Source organism: Aspergillus stella-maris (assembly GCF_047715825.1).
Source record: "Aspergillus stella-maris strain CBS 113639 unplaced genomic scaffold BDV14scaffold_111, whole genome shotgun sequence".
Classification (NCBI taxonomy): Eukaryota; Fungi; Ascomycota; class Eurotiomycetes; order Eurotiales; family Aspergillaceae; genus Aspergillus; species Aspergillus stella-maris.
The window spans coordinates 41518-66500 of record NW_027396905.1 but is presented as its reverse complement, the minus strand read 5'-3'; the positions used below and the strand labels follow the sequence as shown (position 1 = coordinate 66500).

The 24983-nt window shown below is 41.4% G+C and overlaps 9 protein-coding genes across 9 annotated transcripts; 6 read left to right on the top strand and 3 right to left on the bottom strand.

Annotated features, from left to right (window-relative positions):
• Window positions 1–7456: 7456 nt before the first annotated feature.
• rps1 (40S ribosomal protein eS1) lies at window positions 7457–8992 on the bottom strand. Its single transcript, XM_073770630.1, has 5 exons — window positions 8850–8992; window positions 8712–8796; window positions 8637–8662; window positions 8056–8557; window positions 7457–8006 (listed from the first exon to the last, which is right to left on the bottom strand). The coding sequence occupies exons 1-5, from the start codon at window positions 8861–8863 to the stop codon at window positions 7863–7865; spliced, it is 771 nt and encodes a 256-aa protein (XP_073622144.1). The 5' UTR covers window positions 8864–8992; the 3' UTR covers window positions 7457–7862.
• Window positions 8993–10396: 1404 nt separating this feature from the next.
• BDV14DRAFT_17212 (uracil phosphoribosyltransferase) lies at window positions 10397–11558 on the bottom strand. The gene is made up of 4 exons (XM_073768542.1): window positions 11270–11558; window positions 10849–11207; window positions 10624–10795; window positions 10397–10567 (listed from the first exon to the last, which is right to left on the bottom strand). Exons 1-4 carry the CDS (start codon window positions 11425–11427, stop codon window positions 10516–10518), a joined length of 741 nt encoding a protein of 246 aa, XP_073622143.1. The 5' UTR covers window positions 11428–11558; the 3' UTR covers window positions 10397–10515.
• Window positions 11559–12135: 577 nt separating this feature from the next.
• Window positions 12136–15456, top strand: BDV14DRAFT_185211 (WAPL family protein). Its single transcript, XM_073770629.1, has 3 exons — window positions 12136–12357; window positions 12416–12755; window positions 12819–15456. The coding sequence occupies exons 2-3, from the start codon at window positions 12554–12556 to the stop codon at window positions 14744–14746; spliced, it is 2130 nt and encodes a 709-aa protein (XP_073622142.1). The 5' UTR covers window positions 12136–12357; window positions 12416–12553; the 3' UTR covers window positions 14747–15456.
• A 195-nt stretch (window positions 15457–15651) lies between these two features.
• On the top strand, window positions 15652–16606 carry rhbA (Rheb family small GTPase rhbA). The gene is made up of 4 exons (XM_073768433.1): window positions 15652–15788; window positions 15839–15978; window positions 16032–16160; window positions 16214–16606. Exons 1-4 carry the CDS (start codon window positions 15734–15736, stop codon window positions 16451–16453), a joined length of 564 nt encoding a protein of 187 aa, XP_073622141.1. The 5' UTR covers window positions 15652–15733; the 3' UTR covers window positions 16454–16606.
• Window positions 16607–17040: 434 nt separating this feature from the next.
• Window positions 17041–19652, top strand: BDV14DRAFT_185207 (serine--tRNA ligase SES1). Its single transcript, XM_073770628.1, has 7 exons — window positions 17041–17313; window positions 17383–17453; window positions 17525–17686; window positions 17745–18166; window positions 18216–18306; window positions 18365–18733; window positions 18781–19652. Exons 1-7 carry the CDS (start codon window positions 17181–17183, stop codon window positions 18955–18957), a joined length of 1425 nt encoding a protein of 474 aa, XP_073622140.1. The 5' UTR covers window positions 17041–17180; the 3' UTR covers window positions 18958–19652.
• Window positions 18963–19703, top strand: BDV14DRAFT_16914 (uncharacterized protein). Its single transcript, XM_073767994.1, has one exon. It carries the CDS (start codon window positions 19120–19122, stop codon window positions 19516–19518), a length of 399 nt encoding a protein of 132 aa, XP_073622139.1. The 5' UTR covers window positions 18963–19119; the 3' UTR covers window positions 19519–19703.
• BDV14DRAFT_185202 (D-3-phosphoglycerate dehydrogenase) lies at window positions 19654–21707 on the top strand. The gene is made up of 2 exons (XM_073770627.1): window positions 19654–20245; window positions 20298–21707. The coding sequence occupies exons 1-2, from the start codon at window positions 19929–19931 to the stop codon at window positions 21349–21351; spliced, it is 1371 nt and encodes a 456-aa protein (XP_073622138.1). The 5' UTR covers window positions 19654–19928; the 3' UTR covers window positions 21352–21707.
• Window positions 21708–21750: 43 nt separating this feature from the next.
• BDV14DRAFT_16919 (CDC2/CDK family serine/threonine-protein kinase) lies at window positions 21751–24476 on the bottom strand. The gene is made up of 9 exons (XM_073768000.1): window positions 24438–24476; window positions 24076–24371; window positions 23939–24020; window positions 23790–23886; window positions 23583–23737; window positions 23505–23532; window positions 23241–23454; window positions 22990–23184; window positions 21751–22913 (listed from the first exon to the last, which is right to left on the bottom strand). The coding sequence occupies exons 2-9, from the start codon at window positions 24183–24185 to the stop codon at window positions 22151–22153; spliced, it is 1644 nt and encodes a 547-aa protein (XP_073622137.1). The 5' UTR covers window positions 24186–24371; window positions 24438–24476; the 3' UTR covers window positions 21751–22150.
• A 225-nt stretch (window positions 24477–24701) lies between these two features.
• On the top strand, window positions 24702–24923 carry BDV14DRAFT_194002 (uncharacterized protein; the record flags this gene model as incomplete). Its single annotated transcript, XM_073771868.1, has 2 exons — window positions 24702–24791; window positions 24858–24923. 2 exons carry the CDS (start codon window positions 24702–24704, stop codon window positions 24921–24923), a joined length of 156 nt encoding a protein of 51 aa, XP_073622136.1.
• Window positions 24924–24983: the final 60 nt, after the last annotated feature.

Sequence of the window (24983 nt, the reverse complement as noted above, 5' to 3'; positions counted from 1 at the left end):
TTAATTACCTAGTATTTAATTTTATATAACTATATAAAGGAAACTAAAACTATTTTGCAAGTTTAACTTGCCTTTTATAAACTTAAGCCATGGCTGCCTCTAGTTTTAAAATTAATATTTAAACTCTCTACCAGGATAAGCCTTCCTTAAGCAATCTGCTTAGTATTATATAGTAAAATTAAAGAAATATTAATACCTGCTTTAAGTAATTTAAGTATTACTTTAATAAAAGGGCTAACCCTACCTTATTAAACCCTTTATATAATAAAGCTTTTACTTTTAAAGCTTTAAAATTAAGTAATAGTCCTTTAAACCCTGGTAATCCTCCTAGACTGCCTGGACCTACTTTACCTAACCCTTCTAGAAACCAAGGTCTACCTTTAGGGAATAGAAATAGTCCTCCTAGTAAACTACCTGGACCTCCTGGACCCCCTAGTCCTCCTGGACCTTTATTACCTTTACTATTATTTAGCTAACTAAATAGTAATACTAATGGCAATCTTTTATTTAATAAATAGACTAGTTACTAGAAAATAAAGAAAATTAAATATTTCTAGCCTAACCTTAATAAAAATATTACTATTAAGTAAATTAGTAATATTACTTACTATAAAAATATTAATATTTTTATAAATTAAATTTATAATATTATTATATATAAGGAAAAAGATATAATTAAGGCAAATATTTAAGCATGCCTTTATAAAAGTGCCCTTAGCTAGTTTACTATATAGCTTATAAATTTTAAAAAAGTTACTTTTAGGGCTGCTTTTATAAAAGTTGGCTAGCTTGCTTATCTAGCCAAGTACTTTAAGCCTAATTTTTAAGCTGTCCTTTATAAGCTTATAGTCTTGTCTTATAAATATCTTAATATTTATACTAGAAAGACTTTACAAGCTTTTACTAAAAAAGTTATATACCTATACTAAGCTACCAAGATTTCTAGTTTCTATAACTAAATATTTATAATTTAAAATTACTTAAATCCAAACCTATAGCAAGATATTTTAATTTTTAAACCTAAAATAAGCTTAGCTTTCTTTTTTAAAAAGCTTAATTAATATTAGTATATCTAGTAAAATATTACTACCAAGTATTATAACAAGTAAGATAATTATTAAAATTTTAACTATAGTAGTTATAATAATAATAATACAGGTCCTAACTTTAAGGTCCTATACTAATCTAGATACCCTGCTCCTGCTATTCCTTATAGTTTTTAATCTTTAACTAACCCTCTTATTAGCTATTAACTATATTACCTATAGCCTTAGCTATTTTACTAGCAAAACCCTATCCCTATAAACTACTTTATTGCCATTTTATCCTATTAAAGTAATTATTAACCTTAAAGGCTATATTAAGGTTAAATAAACTTGTAGCTATTAAATAGTTCCAGGTATTAAAATTAAAATTTAAACTTTAACTTTTAAGGCAATTAGTTAAACCATGGCTGCTTTAATAAAGGTTAAGGTAGCTTTAATAATATAAATTACTAACCCTAGAATTAGCATTGTCTATTAAACTAGAATTTTACTAATAAAAATTAAGGCTGGAATTTAGGTAATTAAAATACTTAAGCATTTATAGTAAATATTACTAAACCTAAGACTAATTATAGTAAAAATCCTATTTTTACTACTAACAAGCAAGCCTGCTAGGTTAATCCCTATAACCTGGAAAGTAGTTTTATTAATAAGCCTTAAAAAGTATACTATAGTTAAGCTTCTATAAATAAGCCTAATTCTAGTATTCTAGGAAATAAAAGTCTGCCACTTAAATCTGTGCCTGCTTCTATAAATTAAAATGCTTTTTATTTAAATATATTTAATATCTAGATAGTATTAAAATTTAAAGCTAAAATTACTAATTTTAAACCTATTATGGCTTCCTGCAACCACTATTATAAATACTTTAAGTCTAATTTTACCCTTTATTAGTACCTTTCTTATTTATATATTGCCAAAGCTAACCTGGTTCCTACTATTCTTACTAGTTTTATAAATATTATTAAGTTTAAATACTATAAAAATAATAACTATTCTTTATAAGAACTTCTTTAAACCTATTATAGTATAATAGCAAGAGTTGGTTTAAATACTATTAAGGAATTTTAAGATATTTATATTAATACTAGTTACTCCTGGACTATTATTAATTCCACTTTAGTAAAGAGCATTCCTGGTATTACTATTAAGAAAACTAATAATTAAATAATAGTTAAAGGTATTAAGTCTACTAAAAAAGCCAATACTATTACTATTTTCTTATTATTTATTCCAGGAACCTTTCCTAATAGCTAGTAGGGGTTTGCTAAACTCCACCTTTATATATACCTAGTTAATAACCTTAAGGTAAAACTACTTGTTAAAACTAAAGTTATTAAATAAGAAGGTCTATTGCTAAATTTTAAGACAAAAACTAGTATTATTACTTCCTATAGTTCCCTAGACTTTAAAATTTATTATAAAAGTCATGCTTACTAAATTAAAAAGGTACTTGTTATTATTTAAAAGTAAATAGTTATACCTTCCTATTCCCATGCAAGAATTCCTATAAAAATATAAGTTTTATTGCTAAAAGACCAAGATTTTATTTTTAAACCTTTTACATGTCTGCCTGGTGTTCCCTAAACTAGTATTACTAGTTTTACTATTTACACATATTTAATAAATTATAAATTTTTATTTATTAAAGTAATTAATAAGACTAACAAGCCTGTTATAGTTGCCTGTTATTACTACTTGGGTAAAGTCTTTAATTTTAACTATATTACTACCTACTATGTTAATTTTAAAGCTAAAGTTCTTGCCTGTTAATATAACTAAATAATCTTTATTAAATTTAAAATTAAGACTTTATCCTACTATAATTTTATTAAATACTTGTTTCTAGAAGTAAATTATATTACTATTAAAATAACTACTAACCATACTATAGTTATAAGTTTAAAGAAACCAGCTTTTAAAACCAAGCCTGGTCTCCTGCCTAATTTTTTTACTAGAAAGGACCTTAATAATACTATAGTTCTCTATAATAGTATTATAGTTTATGGTTAAAACCCTAACCTGGTTAAGTAATTTAACTCCTTAATCTCCTACTTTAATATTTAGGCAAGCAAGGATAATATAAATATTAAAACTATTAATATACTTAAGGATAAATAAATAAAAATACTACTAAAGGAAGGATAGGAAGACCAACTTTTTAAACCTTAAGTCTACTATATTAGTTTAAAAAGCAAGTAGTATATTAATGCTATATTTAACCTGCTATATTAATAGTAAAAAATATCCTTTATAAATAGCCATACCCCTTCCAGGTACCCTGTCTTTATAGTCTAGAGATTAATACTATTAAGTAAACCTAGTATTCCTCCAACCAAGAAAGGTCATGCTATTATTAATATTTATAGTCTAAATTATAAATCTATCCCTAATTTCTATCCTATCCTAAGTTAAAGTAAAATTATTAATATAGTTTATAAATATAATTATATTAATATTATTAATACCTGCAAGTTCTTTTATTAATAGCTAGTTTACCAGGACTATTAAAACTACCTTGCTATTATTACTTATTATAGTTAAGAAGTCTTTTATATGGCAATTATAGGCTATATTAATAGTGTCCTATATATATAGTGGTAAATAGATTTAAACCTTAAGGACCTTACTAAGTTTTACAAGGCCTATATTAATAATATTATTATTACTTTAAAAAACCTACTAGAGTATTTATACTATCTAGAACTAGTATTTAAGTATTTATAAAACTTAAATATTAAACTTAAACTTGTTAAAGCCTTTTTAGGTTTTCCTTTAGTCCAGCTACTAGGTTAATAGGTAGATATACTAGGTCTTAGTACTTTAAAAGAAAAGCTTTAAAGTATCTAGAAGCTTAAGTTCCTAAAAAATCTTTAAGCCTTAAAGATTTACCTAGGCTTAACTAGGTGGTTTTGCCACTATATTAAAAACTATATAAAATTTACTAAACCTTTAAAGGCTTGCAAGACTACTTTATTGTAAAATAGACCTTTTAAAGGTTAAGCATGTTATAAATATACTTTATTAATACCTATTTTAAAGCCTACTATTACTAAGAAGGAAGCCTTTAATTACTTGTAAAAAGCTTTCTTAAACCTACTCTTCCTTGCTTATTTTAATCTAGAGTGCCATCTATTTATTAATCTTAATACTTTTATAAAGGGAATAGGTGCCATGGTATTTTATACAAGGGATACTAATAGTTTCTTAAACCTAAAGTTATTGTCTATTCCACCTGCTTGTATATTAATAAAACTAGTCCTATTTTTATTTTAAGTATTAACTTTTATAAAGTAGAATTACTAGCTTATTAAACTAGAAGTCTCCTGCCTTGTCTAGGTTCTTTAAAAAGTATATTACCTAATTAATATATCATGTCTTTTAGTTATTATTTATATAAATCATGTATTTATAGTTGGCATTTTAAAATATATATTATTTAATATAGTCACTTTAAAATAGTTAAACCTTTATCTAGTATAGGCAAGCCATTATATTTAATAGTTTAAACTTGACATCTTCTATAAACCTGGCAAAACTAATATTATTACTAATACTCTTTCTTGCTTACCTGGACTTAAAGACTAACTTCTAGCCTATAAAACTAACCTTAATATATTACTTAATATTAAAGCCTATTATACTAGTTCTACTATTAAATTTAGTAATAAATTTAAAGCTTAACTTAAATAAGAATATTAAAATAATTTTTAAGTAAGCCTAATTCTTTAAACTTTGCATACTAATCTTAAAGTAAAGCTTTTATATATTAAAGTTAATAGTCTACTTTATATCCTAAAAAAGGAAGTAAATAAAGACCTTTATAAAAAGCTATGGTTATACCTACCTTAATCTATGGCCACCAAGTTCTTTTAAATAATTTATAATAATTATAGTTATTAAGGTCTTAAATACTATCTTTACTTTATAAAAGGCATTTTTATTTATTATAGTTGGAAATTGCTAAAGAAATATATTACTTGGTGCCCTGCCTGCTAAATAAATATTCCCTAAAGATATAAACCTTATAGTACTCTATAGCTAGTATTGCCTGCCCTAGTTTTATTTAATATAGTTACTATAAACTTTATTATTATATTACTAGTGGCCACTAATAACTTTAATATATTACTAGTTATTATTAATAAGTTTACTAAATATATTGGCCTAATTCCCAGGTATAGCACCTAGTCTATAAAATAATAGGGTCTTGCTTTTACCAAGTACTATTAATCCTATAACTAGGGTCTTCTATAATACTTTATTTCTAACCAGGATCCCTACTTTATATTTACTTTCTAGAAGGGTATAATAACTGCTTTAGGTACAAGCTGGCACTACTTTACTACCTTTTACCCACAAACTAATAGCTAATTTAAGTAAATAATTTAAACTATTAAAGTTATGTTTTATTATAGCTATATACAAGGTGTCCCTTAGTTAAACTAGTTACCTTTAGTCCTTAATATTATAAATAGTTCCCTAAATATATTAACTAGCAAAACTTTATACAAGCTATTATTTAGCCTTAAGCTTTACTAACCCTAGAATGCCTTAATCTAGCAAGTTTTTAAACAAGACTTCTCTATCTATTTTAATGCTAAGGAGGCAATAAACTTTACTACTATTTAAATAAAGGACACCTATAATTAAAAATACCTACCTATAGAATTCTATCCTAAAGATTAGGTTTATTTAAGGCTTTATTATAAATATTACCTTCCTGGAAAACCATATTTAAAGTTCTTGCATCTCTATTCCAGTTCCCTAAAGGTTCTTAAAAGGATTGGTTAACATGCTTACTTGCTAGAACTCCCACAAAACTAGAAGGTGCACCTAGTATTCTTAATTACTTAGCTTAAACTTGCCTGGTGTAATTATAAGCATGATCCCTATGGCCAAGAACTGCCACTGCCTAAAGCCATTTTTAATAAAAGGTTCCCTAAAAATAAGGACCACTAGGAAGTTAAAGCTATTCTAGGAAAGAGAATTTGCCTGCTTGGTTAAAACTATACTCCCTGTCTTAAATATCTTATTTACTAGAAAGGTTATGGTCCAAATAATAATAAATAGGTTTATTAAACTAACCTTGACAGTTCTAAAGAACTTATACATGAGTATAAGGAAGGTCTCTTATATTAATTTTATATGGTATTACCTAATATACTAATATGTCATTGCTTTTCTATCTCTATTTTCTATTCTTGTTTTTAGTATTTAACAAGGACATTAGTCTTGTAAACCCCCTATATTATTAACAATACTCCTAACCGCCCGATGGCTAAGGAATTACATAACCACTATGGTTACCAGGTTGACCACTTCGCGCAACCTCTACTTACCGGCGATACCTTTTCTGTCTTCTAGCTTAGGACAACCACTAATATGATGAATTCAGATCACCGCCTAAAGTGTTGTTTAACACCTGCAACAGAATATTAGTAAATTTAAATAAGTAAAAAAATTTTAAAACTACTTAATTTAAATTAAACCTATTTAATATCTAGTTAGTAGGAAACTTAAAGTTTTTAAAAAACTTTAATAAAATACTTAATAATAAAATACTTAATAAGGTAAAGTATAGGGCTTTAATAATATACTTGCTTAATTTTACTAATATTATAAATAATAATAAGAATAAAAACTAGTATAGTAAAGCTTATAATAATTTTAATAAAATAATATAAAATATAGTAAACTAGTAATAATAAAAAAATTAATAAAAGTAATAATAACAATATAAATTAATAAAGTAAAAATAATAAAAGTACTAATATTAGTTAGCTAATAAAAAACTTAAATAACATAGGGGTTTAAAAAATATATACTTAGTTTTAAAATAAATTAACTAGTTTTTAAAAGTAGTAAAAAAAAAGCAGGCAAGAATTAGCAAACCTATAATATAATAAAATGACAAAAAAATAGCAGGGCACTAGCTATTAAGGTACTAGATTTAATAAAGTAGGGTACTTTATAAAATTAATATTAAAATTAGTATAGTAAATAATATAGTAAAATAAATATAGCCAATTAAAGTCCTAGTTTAATTAAGGACATGCTACCAGGTTATTAAATAATACTTTAAGTAGTAATCTAAATTTATTATATTAGTGGTTATATTAAGCTAGAAAACAGGAGAAGGTATTACTAGTAAGTAAAAGTTGCGTGAAGTAGTTAACCTGGTAACCATAGCAGTTATGTAATTCCCTTAACCATCGGCGGTTAGGAGTATTGTTAACAATAGGCCTTGTAAAATTTAGTAAAGTCCTTAAAGTTTATTCTACTTGCCAGTAATACTTTTTCCTGTTTTCTAGCTTAGCACAACCACTAATATAATAAATTTAGATCACCGCCTAAAGCGTCGTTTAACAGGGGCAAAAGACTAGAATTCTAGGACTAACGTCCTAGAACCGCTCTTATTCAGTAAAGTTATTATTCTATTCAAGTATAGATCTAGGAACCAGAAGCTATGTTCCTGGAACTGACTAATCTATGAATCTAAGAAATTAGTAAGCAACAACAAAGGTTCATGGAACCACCAAAACCTGCAACATCACCGACACCTTATTATAACTCACATCATAGCAATAGCTAGAGAAAGGGCAGCAGTAAAGGTGAGCGATACCACAGCGGCGTCCAATAGCTGCGAGGGCAGTATAAGCATTAGCTTTTACCCAAGCACGAACATGATAGAAGTTTCATTGACTGGTACAGCAGTATATCAAATTTTGTTCATTTTCACACCGTAACAACCTAAACAAATGCCTGGACCGATACATCAAGATAACAGCCACCAGACATGGAGATTCTCGGGCCCTAAACGCTCTCCAAGACCTGTTCCTTGAATTCCCTCTCCACCTTTTGACCCTTGTCGTCGGTCGTTGACTCGCCGTGCAAGTTCAGAAGCGCACCGAGATCGAACTTGGGAGACTTGAGGAGCTTGACCTTGCGGATATGGACCTGTTCCTGAGTTAGTGTTGGCTAATCAAAAGTGATAAGTGATACCGACATGCTGAAGGGGATAGATTCCCTGGGTTGCCTTCTCAATCTCACGGCCAATGACCTCAGGAATAAGCTTTGTCGTGAGCTGGGCGAGAGAGCAGCTTGACGCCTCACGTTGCATGATCTCGGTCATCTTCTTCCTGATAGCGCGGATCTGGGAGGAGCGAGCGTATGTGGTTTTCTTGATCTGGTTAGGGCGTCTCTTGGTGAAGGCGATGGCGAATAGACGGAGAAGGTAGTCATCAGTCGTCTTCACGGTCACGTTGGCCTCGATGAGCGATTGCCATTTACGGACAAGAGACCGCAGCTTGTCGGTAGTGAAATCCAGACCGTGGAAGTTGGTCAGACAGTTCTTGCCCTGAATCTCATCGACGCGAAGCTTGACCTTGCGGAAAGCATGGTCTTCGTCGTTTTGGAGGTCGGCAAGGGAGACTTCGAAGATACGACCCTTCAAAGAGTCGTTCGCGTTCTTGAGACCACTAGTGCGGTTGACAAGTGTTTTTCCGACGCTTCGTTCGCAAGTCACGGTCAGCTAGCTTGCCCAATAGTAAAACGTTGGCTAATAATCGTGAACGGCGTCCAACTCACTCTCTGGTCTGGAAGGTGGAGGGGGCCTATTCCTGGTCAGCGAGACTGCGAAATGATAGAATTCAGGCCGCCTACCTTGACAGAGTACTCATCCTTCCTGGTGAAGGGATCAACGGTCCTCTTCTTGATACCCTTCTTGCCCTTGGACAAGCGCTTGTTCCTAACCGTTCATTAGCAGCCAGCCCAATTGTCTTCTGAATCCAGATGTCGTACTTTCCAACAGCCATGATTGCGACTCGGTCCTGTCTGTCAGTTGTCGAAGACAGAGGAGAAGTACACACCACACGATCTGGTGGAAGTGGTCGGGTCGGTTCGTGCTGCTTGCCGCGGTTTCGTCGAACAAGAAGTTGTGAAAGCGATCCCACAGAAAAGTTCCGTTAAGCGAGACTCTGGCCCTATAACTTTCTTATGTAATATGATACCCACAAAGCTGAAGAGATTTGATTGGCTCTAGCTGACAGAGTCACGTGTATCTGCTCTCCCCACTGTAACCTCCAGTCTCTTGTCAATTGGCCCACCTACTATGTAGGCCAAGGGTAATTCAATCAATCACCCGTGGCAATGTGCATGCTTTGCCTCTTAGCCTTGTGCCATAAATCCCACCTATTTTTACCTCAGTGTTGGTACGGCGATGGAGTATCAGCACATTTTAAGGACGTGAACTGGGGATCACGACTGTTGTCAAACTAAACCTGAGTGGGGCCGCGACTCTTCGATGAAAATTATCTACAGAGCATCTATAGAGTACTACGGAGCAGAGTTGCAGACATCGCATCTGCACTGTCAATACTGGGCGGGCGTTTGCCGTGATGCATAGCCTGCTGCTTCCATCTCTGGTATAGGCATTTGTCTACTAAAATCATAGTAAAAGTAGCAGCTTACGTACGTATTGACAGTAACCCTACCACCGATTTGGGTATTGACTGGGTACTGGTTATCGTAGTTCGATAACCCACCGCCCAACCAAATCCGTGATCTGCACAGTTTGCACGTTTTGCACCCCTTAATCGAGCTCGGATAGTTACCTGCTGGGAACTTCAACTAGACAGACCCTCATTACGTTGAAGAATTGTACCTTCCCAACGCATCTCAAGAATGGTGAGTCAGGTTATGCACTACAATACGCATTTGGACCCTAGTTTTAGGTGATCATTGTATCTGATACAACTTCTCAGGGTAAACGCAAGAAGTCAAGCCGCCAACCTCAACAGACAAGAAAGGTATACAAAGAGTGCCATACTCGAGTCGGCGCTGCAACTAATTCCAGGAAATAGAAAGAGCCTCTTCCTAGCACGTTTGCATGCCTTTTTTGTAATCACGAGAATTCAATTGTGGTGAAACTGGACAAAAAGTTAGGACTTGGGCATTTGTCCTGCAAAGTGTGCGGTCAACGCTTCCAAACAGGCATCAACTGTAAGCTTCTAGTTGTTTGAAGCCAGCACTCTGTGATACTGACTACTGTGGATATACAGACCTTTCGGCCGCCGTTGATGTGTACTCGGACTGGGTGGATGCTTGCGACGCAGTCGCCAAAGATACCGCCACTAAATATGAGGAAAGCAATGATGTTGCCATGCGCTCTAATAATCGTCCATATTCCCCAGACGGTCGAGGCGTCAATCTTACAGACCAAGTCGATCATTTTGACGAAGAATAATGGAATGATAACGGAGCGAATCAACAGTTTACAAGATGATTTTATGAACTCTCGCTCTATTCATGATATAATTTAAGAGCTCGACGTCTTGCTCTTACATTGCGTATCACCAGCCATAACCTTCGGTTGTCCTTCACTTGGGTGCAAGGCCGCACATTTAAGCAGGCCGCGAAACCGTTAGACGTTGTATCTCCTCCCTCCGCCGCCGCTGAGGGTAGGTCACTATAGGGTGTAGTAACGGTCACCGAAGTCGCCGAGGCCCGGAATTATATACCTGCAGCAACCGAAGTTTAGCGTGGTCTTCTTGAGGATACCAACAAGGATTCTTACTTCTTTTCATCCAAACCCTGGTCAATAAATGCAGTCACAACTCTAAGTTTGGGGAAGCGTTCAGCGAAATCTGTAACGCCCGAGGGGCTGGCGATGAGATTGAGGAAAAGAATGCGTTCCTCTGGTACGCCCTTGCCCTTCAAAATTTCAACGGCAAGAGTTGCGGATCCTCCTAGTTCACATCAGATCTATCACATGACGCACTGCGAAACCGTCCCGACTCACCTGTCGCAAACATAGGGTCAAGCAGAAGAACCCATCGATTAGAAATATCTGCTGGTAGCTTTTCGTAGAAAAGCTTCGGCATGCACGTCTCTTCATCTCTCTGGATCAGGATCTTGCCTATGCGCACAGATCGACAACAATCTCTCAATCCCTGTTCCATAGCCTCTCCTGCTCGCATGATAGAGACACCACATATTTTGCCTTCGAACTTGACACCCAGATAAGAACGGCCAACAGGGGTTTTGACGGCATGCTCAACGACTGGAAGATGATTGAGTCCTTCTTCCACTAGGAGGCGGATTATTCGGTTTGAGTAGAAAATGAAGTCAGCGCGACCGGTATTTTGATCTCTGATCATACTGCGAGACTGTTAACTAGGAAAATGCGGAAGGACATTCGCCTGAGAAAGCTGCTAACTTACGTCAAAAGCGCTATCAGCTGAGGAGTTTGAGGAAGCACATGTACATTTTCGTAAGATATGCTTTTGGATACTGTTGCAGTAGGCTTTTCTCTGTCTGAGCGATAAACTGGGCCGACTCCTTGAGCTGGGGAGGGGATATGCTCGGTTGTTCCACTCATGATTGGTATGGCAGCAAGCCCGTAACGTGCATGTGGGTAAAAATCGACAACTCTGATCGAAATGATTACAAACGACTGACCGCGGACAAATACTGGTAAAGCGAGGCAGCGAGGCAGGCTTAAGTAGAATGCTTCCCCGCCGCGATTTACTAGTACCTAGAATAGTAGTGGGACACGCGGGCTCCTCCGCTTCGGACTCCTTCGAATTGAACAATCTTCGAAACAAGCAGATAAGATACCAAATGGCTAGCACTCAGCAGAGATTAAGAAGTGCACCGAATCTTATCGCCTTCTGCCGATCTTGCCGTTATCGGCCTGCACTTTATAAGTACCCTACAGTAAGTAGTCTTGTTGCAGTCCGTAGCGCTTGCTCCTGAATAGAGGTTGACAGATGGTTTGCGAGTATTGTCACTTGACATGTTAGATAGACCATACGCCTGAGTATTTTATTTCTAGCGGGAATTGAGCGCTCTCCTCAGCGGTCATGATTCTCGTTGACATATGCCTAGGTGGGGCACATTGAGTTGCAGCAGCGGCAGAAGGCCTTCCAACGGCTTTGTCGTATCTACAGGGTTTATTTGGTACTTTGTACCAGACATGATACCAATAATACCTCGAGGCAATGGTACAGACGTAACTAGTTAGTAAGACTTAAAAGAGGTGTGCCGCATGCTTGGACCGGGACCAAAGTGCAAACTTCCTGAGGGTGGTCAGTGGTCACCATGTGGTTGATTATCGAGCCACTGCTGGCTAGTAGACTCCACAGTCTAGCTACGTAAATAGTGAATGGCCTATATTACTCCGTACTCCCATTAGTTTTGTGGCGCCGGAATAGTAGTAGCTTGCGGGAGGTACCTTAGACTTGAGCAAGTCACTACGTTGAACGGGTGGGAAGTTGGTACTTACCTTACTAAGACAGCCTCTCCGTCAGTGAGCATCCCCAGATGCGGTCACAGTTCATGGCCAACCTTCGGGCCTGCATATCTAGGTCATTTCAGCTTTCAATACCTCTGTTGCTTGGTAACCAAATAAAGAAGCTGGAATGTCTTCATTTACGACCTCATTCAGATGACCCAGCTACCCAATCCTTGAGCAACAGACTACTTACCTACCTACCTACTTAATCATGCCTCGAGATAAAAAGCGACCGGTGACGTATGGGAAATCTCCTTTAAACAGGCTTCAGCCCCATGCGCCTTTCTCACGCAAACCCATCAGACCATTGACCACCAGCACCCCCCCTGATGACAAGCTGGCGGCTGCGATAGCCCCTTCGCCCAAGTCCTCTGTCCGATCGCTGCATCCTTCCTGCGCGCCGGAGAGTCCGGGTGAGTGTCCGATACCAGTTCCGATACCAGTAACCATGTGAGTGTTCTTATTGACTGGTCTAGCCGGCTCGTTTCCCAGGCAGCTCGAGAATGAGGGCGAGCGCAGCAGTATGCGAACAAAGCGCAGGAGGTTGCTACGCGAAGAGCCCTCGACAGACCATACACGGAGTCAATTGAAATCGTTTGAGAATACGAGCCCAGAAAGTGACTCATGCCGCAACCAAAACCTTACAAGCATCGATACCTTCCACGATGGTCAGAACCGGAAATCCAGTTGCACTCCCCGGTCGCCGCGCTCAGATGTCTCTTCTGAGAACGAGTCGAAGTCGGCTCTCCGATCTCCTTCGGATTACTGGCGCTCTGCCCGCCGGCAGAAACCTACGTCGCTATTACAAAACAACAACCGTATAGTCAAAGCAGATTCAAACTCTACGGCTAAGAAGGACCACGTGGTGCCTTTGCGGAGAAGATTGGTTGATCTGTTGGGCACAAAACGCGAAGGCGATAATCTCCGTCATAGAACATCTGATGGAACGCCAGGATCAGCCCCCGTCTCTAACAGTCCTGACGTTGATGGCTTGCAGTCAGATTTGGAAGGTCAATTGTGTCCGAGAGTCAAACCCCAGTCAGGGCTGCGCAGCTATGATCGCAATCGAGGGGACTCTAGCGCTTCTATAGCCCCCATGTTGCGTTCTTCAGGAGTCACATATTCGCGGCAGCGTTCTTTTTTGAATGACCCAGATAGCTTTATCGGCTCTGAACCACACGGTATGAGAAAGCCCCCACAATCTGAGACAGGAAAGGCGCCTCATCCCATAGGATTTTCAGGCCTACCATCCGGAGAAGAGGATGCCGATAATGGCAAGCCCGTGCGTAGTATCCATGAACTGCGGCAGGCCGGCGACAATGCTCGATTTCGAGAAGTTGTCGATTCCATGTTCGAAGACTTCGAAAGTCCACATCTATCACAGTCAGAAAGATGTTGTGGGCTCGCCGAGCTATGTGCAAAGCTCCTGAACCCTCAGTTCGCCCATCGTTTCTCTGAGCATGGCTTTGACGATCGTTTGGTGGACTGCACACCGAACACTTTGGATATAGTATCGGCCTTTCTTACGCTCAGTGCTTACAAACTCATATTATGTGGCGGCCATGCATCTCGGCCTTTTTTCGAGTCCTCTTGGGCGAGAATCCTCGAAATTGCTCCTCCACTGCTGGACGTGGAGGACGATTTCATCGCTCTGGTACGGGACCCTTCAATTGGTCTTTCGAAGACAGCGCAGGCATCCGTGAGAAGTCTTCGCTCTCATCTGCCTTCCCTTGTCGGCTACAAACCGCCGTGTTTGCCGCCCCAATTACTGACACTCGAGTGTATGAAATCCTCCCTAATAGCTCTTCGGGAAAGTGGTCACACCGTCCACCCTATACCTTTGCCTATACTGCGAAAACTAGTCACTTTGACGGAATTGTTCGTCCCCGGTGATTTGAACAATTCATCACCGGCAGACCATTTCCGCTTTCTGGAATTGGTTTTCTCGATTCTTGAGAACTACTCAATAATATCAGAATCTTTTGATTACGATCATGCTCAATGTTTTAAACGCCTTTCCCAGCTACATGGACTTTTAACATTGGGTCATCTTGACTCAAGTCGTCAAATGTTGTTGTCTTACATTCGCGCGATCCTGAATATTACGAACAAGGAGCCGGCTCTTTGCGACAGTTTTGCGGTTCCAGCTATCGTCTGTAATCTCGCTAGTATCGTGATCAAAGATCTCCGTGATATGTCCGGAGATTCTATCGACAAGGAGAGCAGCTTGTTGGATGAGATTATCCTGGCTTTGGGCGCTCTCATCAACTTATCGGAGAACACCGAACGATCGAGAGATATACTCACGGATTCCGACAGCCATGCGGCGACTTTGCTTCATCAGCTGCTGGAGCAGTTTTTTGCGAGGGTTACTTCAATAGATCAGGTAAGGCAGAACAAGTGACGCTTTTGATATTCCCTAACATCTATAGGCCAATTCCGTGCCTGAAGTGCACCGGAATGTTGTGGCAGGATACCTGTCTATATTCTTGTTGACGATTTGTCTGGATAAAGGAGCTCGTCTGATCGTAAAGAACTTCACGAGCGGACATGGTCTAGAGCTCATTTTGTCGACCGCCGAAAAGTTTTTGCAGTATCATAGAAAGGTTGAAAAGAATACTCAACTCTTCGAGACGCGGGAGCAGCGAGAGTCGAGGCTCACAACACGCTTGGAGCATATCATCAGTCAAATACGTTCACTGGATGAGCATGCTGCTACAGCCGTAATTATGCCCTGAATTTACTTCTACAACAGAATTTAGTTGTGTTACTCATGCATCCAACTTCTGTTACCGGGCGCTGTTTACCAGATACTCGTGATTATCTACAAACAGTCTCTCTTATTAGCTCTCACTTCAGACATCGTTTCCTGGCAGTACAACTCCAGATTTGGAGACAGAAGACACGGCCGATAATAATATTGTTCCCTGTCGTTGTAGGAGATCTTCCGTAAAAGTTACTTCATGGCCTCTTAGACTCTAGAATGGATTTGAGTGAATCTTAATGAAGGGAGTGTCTTGTTGATGCGTGTTTGATACCGAGTTCCGAAGGTGTGGATGAAGCCTTCTCATCCTGGGACAGCCACAATGTACCGTAGTACTGTAGGCATGTAAAGATCCGTTTGATGTGTTTGCGACCGGATGCGACTTGCTGTCAGCTCTAAGCTGTTCCAGTGTTCGCCACATCAACTGAGTCATCCATCCCCGAGACTGTACCGCTTCCGTTAAAGGCAGATCTCTACGCTCTGACGTCGTTCCCAATCGTCTGGACTTCTCAGCCTCATAGCGGTTAGCACCCAACCTATTCGCCGCCGCTCTGGCTAGTATTGCTAGGCAATCCCGCAAGCCCCAAAGAATCGTCTGTGTCATTATTGTTACTCAAGGCTGCAAAAATGCCCAGTGCGCCAAAACAACGGAAGATAGCTATTGTCGGCAGTCGCTCCGTGGGTATGTCTGCGCTCTCAATCTTTCTCCCTTTCTCCACTGACATTGACTAGGGAAATCTTCGCTTACTGTTCGATTTGTTGAGCATCATTTTGTGGAGAGTTACTATCCGACAATCGAGAACACGTTCAGTCGAATTATCAAGTATAACGGGCAAGATTATGCAACAGAGATAGTCGATACAGCCGGACAGGTGAGGATCACAGCAGGATCACAATTATTCAAGACATTAACATCACACATCAGGATGAGTACAGCATCTTGAATTCTAAACACTTTATTGGAATCCATGGATACATTATCGCCTACTCGGTGGCGTCGCGCCAATCCTTCGACATGGTAAGGGTCATCAGAGACAAAATACTAAATCATCTTGTAAGTATCTCACATGTGCAACTCGGCCCTTCTCATCCAGCTAAACACGCCAGGGTGCGGACGATGTTCCCCTAGTCATCGTGGGAAATAAGAGTGACCTCAAACCCGAGCAACGTCAAGTAGCCTCGGACGAGGGTCGACAATTAGGAGAAGAATTCCACTGTGCTTTCACAGAGGCTAGTGCTCGTTTTGACTACAATGTTGCCAAAGCTTTCGACTTAATGATTGGAGAGATCGAAAAATCACAGAATCCATCACAACCCACTGGAGGTAATAAATGTGCTTTGATGTGACACACAGTCTGCTTGACTAATAGCATGATTGTTGTTTTTTTATCCTTTTCTGTTTCTCTCTTTTCTTCTATTCGAGTTCCTTCCTTGCCCGACGGGTATTATCTGCCCTTCTCTTGTCTTCACCAACCATTCTCGGCGCTAGCTCGCCAACACTACCATTAGTGGTGTAATAAAGACGTTATATATCACGAGAGTCTAGACCTCGATGACGTTTCGTGGTTTGCAGCACACCGGCCCATCAATAGCTACCTAGGTATCCATCGAGAAAGGGTTGCGTATCGAGTATAGGCCGGAGAATTAGCCAATCTAATGATGTCGGATCGATTTGTATTTATTACCTGCACGAAAATTTGCACAGTAGAAGTGTGCGCTGAAGTAAACTGGCGCTGCAATCAGACTCATGATCAATGAAAATCGTTCGTGATCTTGAACTGCATCCAGCGCTTCGGACATGATTCCATGACTAATCCAGGCTAACGTTAAATGGACTAGCTCATAATCTGAGTCGGGCTGGACGGAGCTGTGGACGGCCCCCGACGGGTGCCCTAGGCTAGCAAGGCTAAGTAGTGAGTCAGTAAGGTAAGTAATAGAAGTTGGTCAAATTTCGTGCCCCTCATAACCCCGCCCTGGCTGAAGTTGTTTTCCAACCGTCAACAACAAATACCTTTAAAGAACTTGCGCTCCCTTTTCATTCGCTCAATTCATTTCACAAGAAAGACACTTGAAAATGCTCGACCTTGCCGATTTCATCACCGACCGTGGTGGAGATCCGAACAAAATCAAAGAAAGCCAGAGGAGACGGTATGCTCCTGAGGCTGCGGTTGACGAAGTCATTTCCTTATACGAAGAAGCTCGTCGGGGTATGTCTGGCCGCTATTTGCTCCGAGTGAGATGAGTCAAGCACAAGCTGATTCCCGGTACTGCTATAGCACGCTATGAAGTTTCTCAGATTAACTCGCAGCTCAATGGCCTCCTTAAGGAGATTGGCAAAAGGAAAAAGGTGGGTTTCCATCGCCGAGTCTGCGAATTGCAGTCAGATTTGAAGCCTTCTGACTGACATCCGGGAACTAGAACAAAGAAGACGCAAGTAGCCTCCTGGAGGAGAAGGCAGCACTGGAGAGTCGGCGAAAGGAGGCAGATGAGAATGCTTTGCAAAAAGAAAATCTCAGGGACAGAAAAATCAGGACCATTGGTAACTACGTTCACGACTCGGTCCCTGTGAGCAACAATGAGGTCAGTGACATCTCCTTGGAGGGTTCACTGCTATGCTGATATTGTAATTGTCATATAGGATGACAATGCTATCGTCAGAACATGGTCCCCAGAGAATTTTGTTGCCGAAAAGCCAAATTGTCTGTCGCACCATGAAGTCCTCACACGGCTCGACGGCTATGACCCTGAACGTGGAGTTAAGGTTGTTGGTCACCGTGGGTATTGTCTGACTGGTTACGGTCTTTTCTTGAACCTCGCGCTTGTGAATTATGGGTTGGAATTCCTCTGGGGACGTGGGTACAAACCGAACCAACCCCCGCACTTTATGCTCAAGGACATGATGGCAAAAACTGCCCAGCTTGAGCAATTCGATGAGGAGCTCTATAAGGTCACGGAGGATGAGGACAAAGCCACGGACAAGTACTTGATTGCGACTTCCGAGCAACCCTTGTCGGCTTTGCATGATAGTGAATGGCTCCAGGACAAAGATCTGCCAATCAAGTGAGACAATGTGCGAAATTCCATTATTCAGAAGCTTACTAGTTCTCAGATATGCTGGATATAGCACGTGCTATCGCAAGGAAGCCGGTTCCCATGGAAAGGATGCCTGGGGTATCTTCCGTGTTCATCAGTTTGAGAAGGTTAGATACAGCTTTTCACCTATTTTGAGGTGTCTTTTAAGAGCTCACACAGTCTTAGATCGAGCAATTCGTCCTCACAAAACCCGAGGACTCTTGGAAGGCTTTTGATGAAATGATCGCGACGTCCGAGGAGTTTTATAAATCCCTCGGACTTCCCTACCAGATCGTTTCCATAGTCTCGGGTGCATTAAACAACGCTGCAGCGAAGAAGTTTGACCTCGAAGCCTGGTTTCCTTTCCAGCAGGAATATAAGGAGCTAGTATCTTGCTCCAATTGTATCGACTACCAGGCACGAGCACTCGGAATCCGCTATGGTCCCAAAAAGGCGACAGACGCGAAGAAGTCCTATGTCCATGCACTGAACGCTACACTCTGTGCTACCGAGAGGACGCTCTGTTGTATACTTGAGAATTACCAAACAGATGATGTACGAGTCCATTCTTTGCCATTGCGGTTTGTACTAACAATGTGTAGGGGTTCATTGTCCCTGAGCCTTTGAGGAAGTATATACCTGGCTCTCCGGAGTTCCTTCCTTACACCAAAGAACTACCGAAGGACAGCACTTCCACGAAAACTCGGACCAAGCCTGCCGCAAAGCCAGCGAGTGGAAACGACGAAGCTCAGAAGAAGTTACAGGGCTTACAGCTCTAGCCCGGGTGTTCCAGCCCTTATGCCATTTCTACCGTCACCGAACCGCTGTTCTTATGGGCAGCTCCTTGTCGCGGGCTATTGAGTCTCGGAGAATAACGTGTTGCATTCTTTCAATTGAATAGAGACTATGTGTCAGATAAAAATACAATACTGCCCGTCACAATGCATTTGAGCTCGGACATTACCATTCATATTATTGTCGTTCAATCCCGCAGACTCCGAGAAAAACGGGAGTCTTGGCGGCCAATTGATCTAGAGTCAACTTCGAATAATCAAAGATCTAGTCGTTTGCACAGATCACCCGAGTGCCTGCCCACCACTCACGGTAGCTTGAAGCCTCTGGAGCTCGTGACAATCGTCGGATTAGATAAGAAAGGGCAGCCCCACCTTTGCCCCTCCATTGCCATTCCTTCAACTCCGAGCCCGGAGCTGGTTTTAATGAGGAATTCTTGGCTCGAGCTACTGGGCGATGAGGAACAGCGCAATGCAATTGTACCGATATGTTTTTTATGCACAGTAGTGAAGTTGGTTCTAAGACCTCACAACTTTTTTCCAAGATGATGATACGGAACAAGTAGGAAGGAGTAGGTTGGCGGTTCATTCACCTGTCATTTGTCATTGGAACACCTAAATCGGAGCGAAGTTACGATGACTCAATTTCACTGGCACCCTCCCGTAGCTGCGGCGAAGCGGACTGCTTATTAAATTTTTCTTATAAGAGGACCTGGGGCGCCGGGCCGTTCACATCTATGATTCAGAGTCCGCCCTTTATCTCGCACATTCAAGTACCTAGAGAGTTTCTAGTGAAAGCTGCAAGTTGGATTAGCCCGTGAGTATCTGACCTAAGATTGTTTCCCCACTTCTCGTTGCTACCTATCTTCAATAATGTCTAATTATATCAGTCTGTAGCACCGTAGACCTCAAAAAAACAGTTATTCCGGAATCGGTCCAGCGTCATTACATCTACCACCATGGCCGCATCTGCAAGAGATATCAAGTCCACTAATGATGCGACGAACCTCAGTATCTCGCAGACTCAAAGCTTTTCCACTTCGCCAAACGCATCGTTTCAATCCGCCCCCTCTAGCCATAGTGGCTCGGCCTTTGCAACGCGCACCCTGCCTCTTGTCAACGCGAAGCACCTGAAGCCATTTGCTACCGAGGATATCAAGGTCCTTCTCCTAGAGAACGTAAATCAAACGGGCCGTGAGATTCTCAGCAAACAAGGCTACCAGGTAGAGTTCCTTAAGTCATCGCTTCCTGAAGATCAACTTATAGAGAAGATTCGGTGAGTGTACGATTGAGGCCAGGCCAGACGTTTCTTGTTGCTAATTCTATAGCGACGTTCATGTTATCGGCATCCGCTCTAAAACAAAGTTGACCGAGCGTGTGTTGAAGGAAGCCCGCAATCTCATAGTAATCGGTTGTTTCTGCATTGGGACAAACCAGGTCGACCTGCAATATGCAGCTGAGCACGGCATTGCAGTTTTCAACTCTCCCTTCAGCAACTCTCGGAGCGTAGCCGAACTTGTCATTTGTGAGATAATTGCTCTTGCTCGTCAGCTTGGCGATCGGTCCAATGAAATGCACACCGGCACTTGGAACAAAGTGAGTAATAAATGCTGGGAAATTCGTGGGAAAACGCTAGGTATCCATCCTTCTTCACCCCCGCGCCTCGGACATCGCAGGCCTCAACCCTTCCTTGGCGCATCAATTGACTTGAACACAGGAATCATCGGGTACGGGCACATTGGCTCCCAGCTCTCGGTTTTGGCAGAGGCAATGGGTTTGTCGGTCGTTTTCTATGACGTGGTAAACCTTATGGAATTGGGTACCGCTCGCCAAGTTTCGACCCTGGAAGACTTGTTGTCCCAGGCGGATTTCGTTACTTGTCATGTACCTGAACTCCCCGAGACAAAGAACATGATTGGGCAAAAACAGCTGGAGTTCATGAAAGATGGCAGCTACTTGATTAATGCCAGTCGAGGAACCGTCGTTGACATACCCGCCTTGATACACGCTATGCGCTCCGGCAAGATTGCAGGTGCTGCTTTGGATGTTTATCCAAATGAGCCGGCTGGCAATGGCGACTACTTCAACAACGATCTTAATCAGTGGGGAACGGACCTTCGTGCCCTCAAAAACCTGATCTTAACACCACACATTGGCGGTAGTACCGAGGAGGCGCAGCGTGCGATTGGTGTTGAGGTCGCGGACGCTTTGGTCAGATACGTCAATGAGGGCACAACACTGGGTGCTGTTAACCTTCCAGAGGTCACGCTCCGCTCCCTGACGATGGATGAACCGGATCACGCCCGGGTACGCAATACCTTGCTCATTACCTTCTGCTTCCGTATGTTAACCATGGCTATAGGTCATTTATATTCACCATAACGTCCCGGGTGTTCTGCGTAAAGGTAAGACAGAAAATAATGAATTTTTGAGCTAAGGGACCTGGCTGATTGTCATAGTCAATGAGATCCTCGGTGACCACAACGTCGACAAGCAAATGACAGATAGCAGAGGTGATGTTAGTTTCTCTTTCAGAATTCCTATATAAGCACTGTAATAACCATATATAGGTTGCATACTTAATGGCTGATATCAGCAACGTCGACAACACAACGATCAAGGACCTGTACGAAAGACTTGAGAGCCTTTCATGTAAGGACGCCTTCACATTTAACGAGACCGAAGTTGTTGACTGACCGTGAAATTTCTTTTTAGCCCGAATCATGACAAGAATACTGTACTAAAAAAACTCATGAAGCTCATCGGGCTCGGTTGCATCAATCATTCCACATAGATTAGAGCACATATATCCTTCGTTCCAGCTATAGGAAATCGGGGCGAAGCGGGAGTTATTATGGGTTGGTTCTGGTGGCAGCAGTTCTTCAACGACACCTGTCTACCAACCGTTTTCTTTATTCTGATTTCCAAGGCGCTAAAAGCCGTGGATTTTGCCAATCGCGTTTCCAAAATGTCACCAACCTGCTAGGCCAAAAAGCTTCGTGTTTTCCCACATATCACCTTCGTTTCGTTTCTCGAATATTGTAGCTTTTGTATACGCCGAATAGTAACAAGCATGAGACCTGTTGCCAAAAAGCAAAAGCATACTCCGGCGCCTTATAACGGCCACAAAAAAGAAGAGAACCCATTGACCGATGCGTAGCGGTTTAAAATAATGCTGGTCTCAGCGGCGATACGAATGCCTGTCAATTCGATCCCTAGGTGCAGGACTCTGACTTCGTCTCCTGGTCGAGTTTCCCCGCGTATAATCTAGCTTACTTGCTGGATGGGGCCTGTCATGATAAGAGCCTCGCCAGTCGGCATTCATGTGCCCATCTCTTTCGCGGGCTCGATCACTTCCGCCGTAACTGGGGACATATGAGTCAACATTAGCATCAGGGCCTGCATAGCGATTATATGTCCAATCTCGTCCTTCCCTATCAAGGTGACTTGCTGCCCAGTTTTGATGAGTTGTGGCGGGGGGCTTGGGGGGCAGTCCCCCCTCTCTATGCCGAGAAGGAAGATTCTGATTAGTATCGTCATTGTTCTTTCGTTGCCAGGCCTGCTGAGATTCACTATTCCAGACATCACGTCGCTGGTTCCCTTGCATGCCATTGACAGTCGCTTTCCCCCCGCGAGCAACGCTTGGAATTCGAGAATTTCTGGTTTCCGCGCCAGTCTTGTTCCCCGAATTGGTCGACCATCCTCCATTTCGACCCATGCCAACCGAGCCTCCGGCTGGTGCTGGGGGCATGGCGGCCCGCTGCCCACGGAATCTTCGTCTATCAAGTTCATGAGAATCTTCGAAACTCGGAAGGTCACCCGGCCGAGCCGGAAGCGGCGGTGTCGAGAAGTAAGGGTGCTTTAGCGCATCAATAGCATTTACTCTTTTTCGCCAATCGAGCTTCAGGAGCTCAGTCAGCAAGGAAATAGCAACAGGACTTTGACTGTGCGGTGTTAGAACTACAGGAGGCACGGCAGCGAATTGTACGATGACGAGACAACGATGACGGGTCGACTTACTTCCTGAATGTTTCTGCAAGATTCCCCGGTCTGTTGCCGAAGCTTTTTACTCCTTCACAGCCCGGGAGAGAATTCCATCCCGGCATATTCTCCTCCGTGGGCGTACCAACAAGGCTGAATATGAGCTGGGCTTGGTTGAGGTCACTGTTGCCAGCAAGAATGGGTTTTCCTTTGAACATCTCGCCGAAGACACACCTGAGCAGTTAGGAAGATGCAGACTTCTCGGCAATTAGAACCAGCATGAGACTTACCCAACGCCCCACATATCAATCGCCGAAGTATAGCGCCGAAGCTGTAGTAATAGTTCCGGTGGACGGTACCACCGAGTGACAACGAGAGTAGTGTAATCCCTTCTCGCTTCTCCTCCTCCTTTTCCGGGTTGGGGAGGTGATTCATCGAACGGCCGCGCCAGTCCAAAATCAGCGATTTGTAGAACGCCCTGGTTGCTTATGAGTAGATTGGCAGCTGCTTCATGGTCAGTAAGTAAGTCTCTGCTTATGGGTAGCGATACAAGCCTTTCATGTCGCGGTGTAAAATGCAGTTCTGTGTTTCATTAGAAAACTTGCTTGTCTCCTCCCAGGTAGGTGGCATACCCCGTGTAAATATTTCAGTCCCTCGAGAAGCTGCACCATATAACATTTTATTTGGGCCTCAGTGAACTGAACTGCTGGATTCTCCAGGAGTCCTGAAAGATCGTGCTCCATATAAGGGAAGACCATGTACATGCTGGCCTTCTTACGACCTTCGCCTTGTCGACTGTTAGATTGGTCGCACAGTTTTCATAGTGAAAGTTCATGCACCTTTGCTCCGCTCCACTGCCATCTCCCTTAGGCGCATAATGTTGACATGGGACAACATTTTCAGAAGCTTGATCTCTCGCAAGGCGGTGATGGGGAACTTTTGTCGTTAGATGCCTTTATATCTCGACAAGTAATCAGGTCAAGCTCACCCCATCCCGCTCATTGTGCATGAGTATCTTCTTCAGAGCGACAATAGAGCCATCTTTTTTTGACCTCGCCCGGTAGACCTCTCTGGTGGAATGCCGCAGGGTTAACCATGTTCAGGACGAGCCGTGATGATGCATACCCAAATGTACCTTCACCCAGTTTACCTAAGAATTCAAAGTCACGGATCCCGGTACAACCAGTAAACCTTGTGCCACCACCGCCGTCTCGTTCAAGTGACGCTATACCCATTTTTCATCAATTTGCTCCTCGCATTCGCGCTGAAAGGCTCGTTTCGAAGTGCTGGCGGAGGATCAATATAGCGTAGAGTAATATTCGAATACTTTGAAGGGTGTTTGTCAATTCTTTTCCATTTCCGAAGAGCGACGCGATGTAGACTATGTCCACCCAGGTGACGAAAGAAGGTCAAATTCCACGCTAGTACTGAAAGTTAGTATGAGTGGAACGAGCAAATGACTTTAGCAACAACACGCGTATGCATACCTGGTCTTAGAAGAAGCTGAGAGTAGCGGTTCATAACATTGTTTTAACCGCGTTTGCTCCGTAGGATGTTGCGTCGCATCTGACGAAGTTATCACGTGACATATACGGACAGTGGTCCCGAGTCGACCGACCAGGACTCCGTACAACCTCACGTCAATTCCGCTTCGGACTTCTTTGGCGTTATTGAAGCCTACAAACTGACCCAGGTGAGCGTTTTTAAGTGAGGAATCCAACTTTGCTCGACTATCTCTAAATTGACCAGATATGGCGGCAAATCATCCAATTCACGTTCACCCTGCTCGTCCGTTCTACCGCTTCACGGCGACTGCCCTTGGCGCCAGCATGTGGTTCTTCGTACGTTCCAACTTTCGCCATACTTCAATCAAATGAATAGTCACTGATGATTCTCGGAATGGATAGTTGATGTACCGAGCTAAGAAGGATGGACCTGCTCTACTTGGTTGGAAGCATCCGTGGGATCATTGAACAAATAGCGGAATGGGGCAGATGATGTCTTCTCAATTAGATGGATACCACACGGTAGAC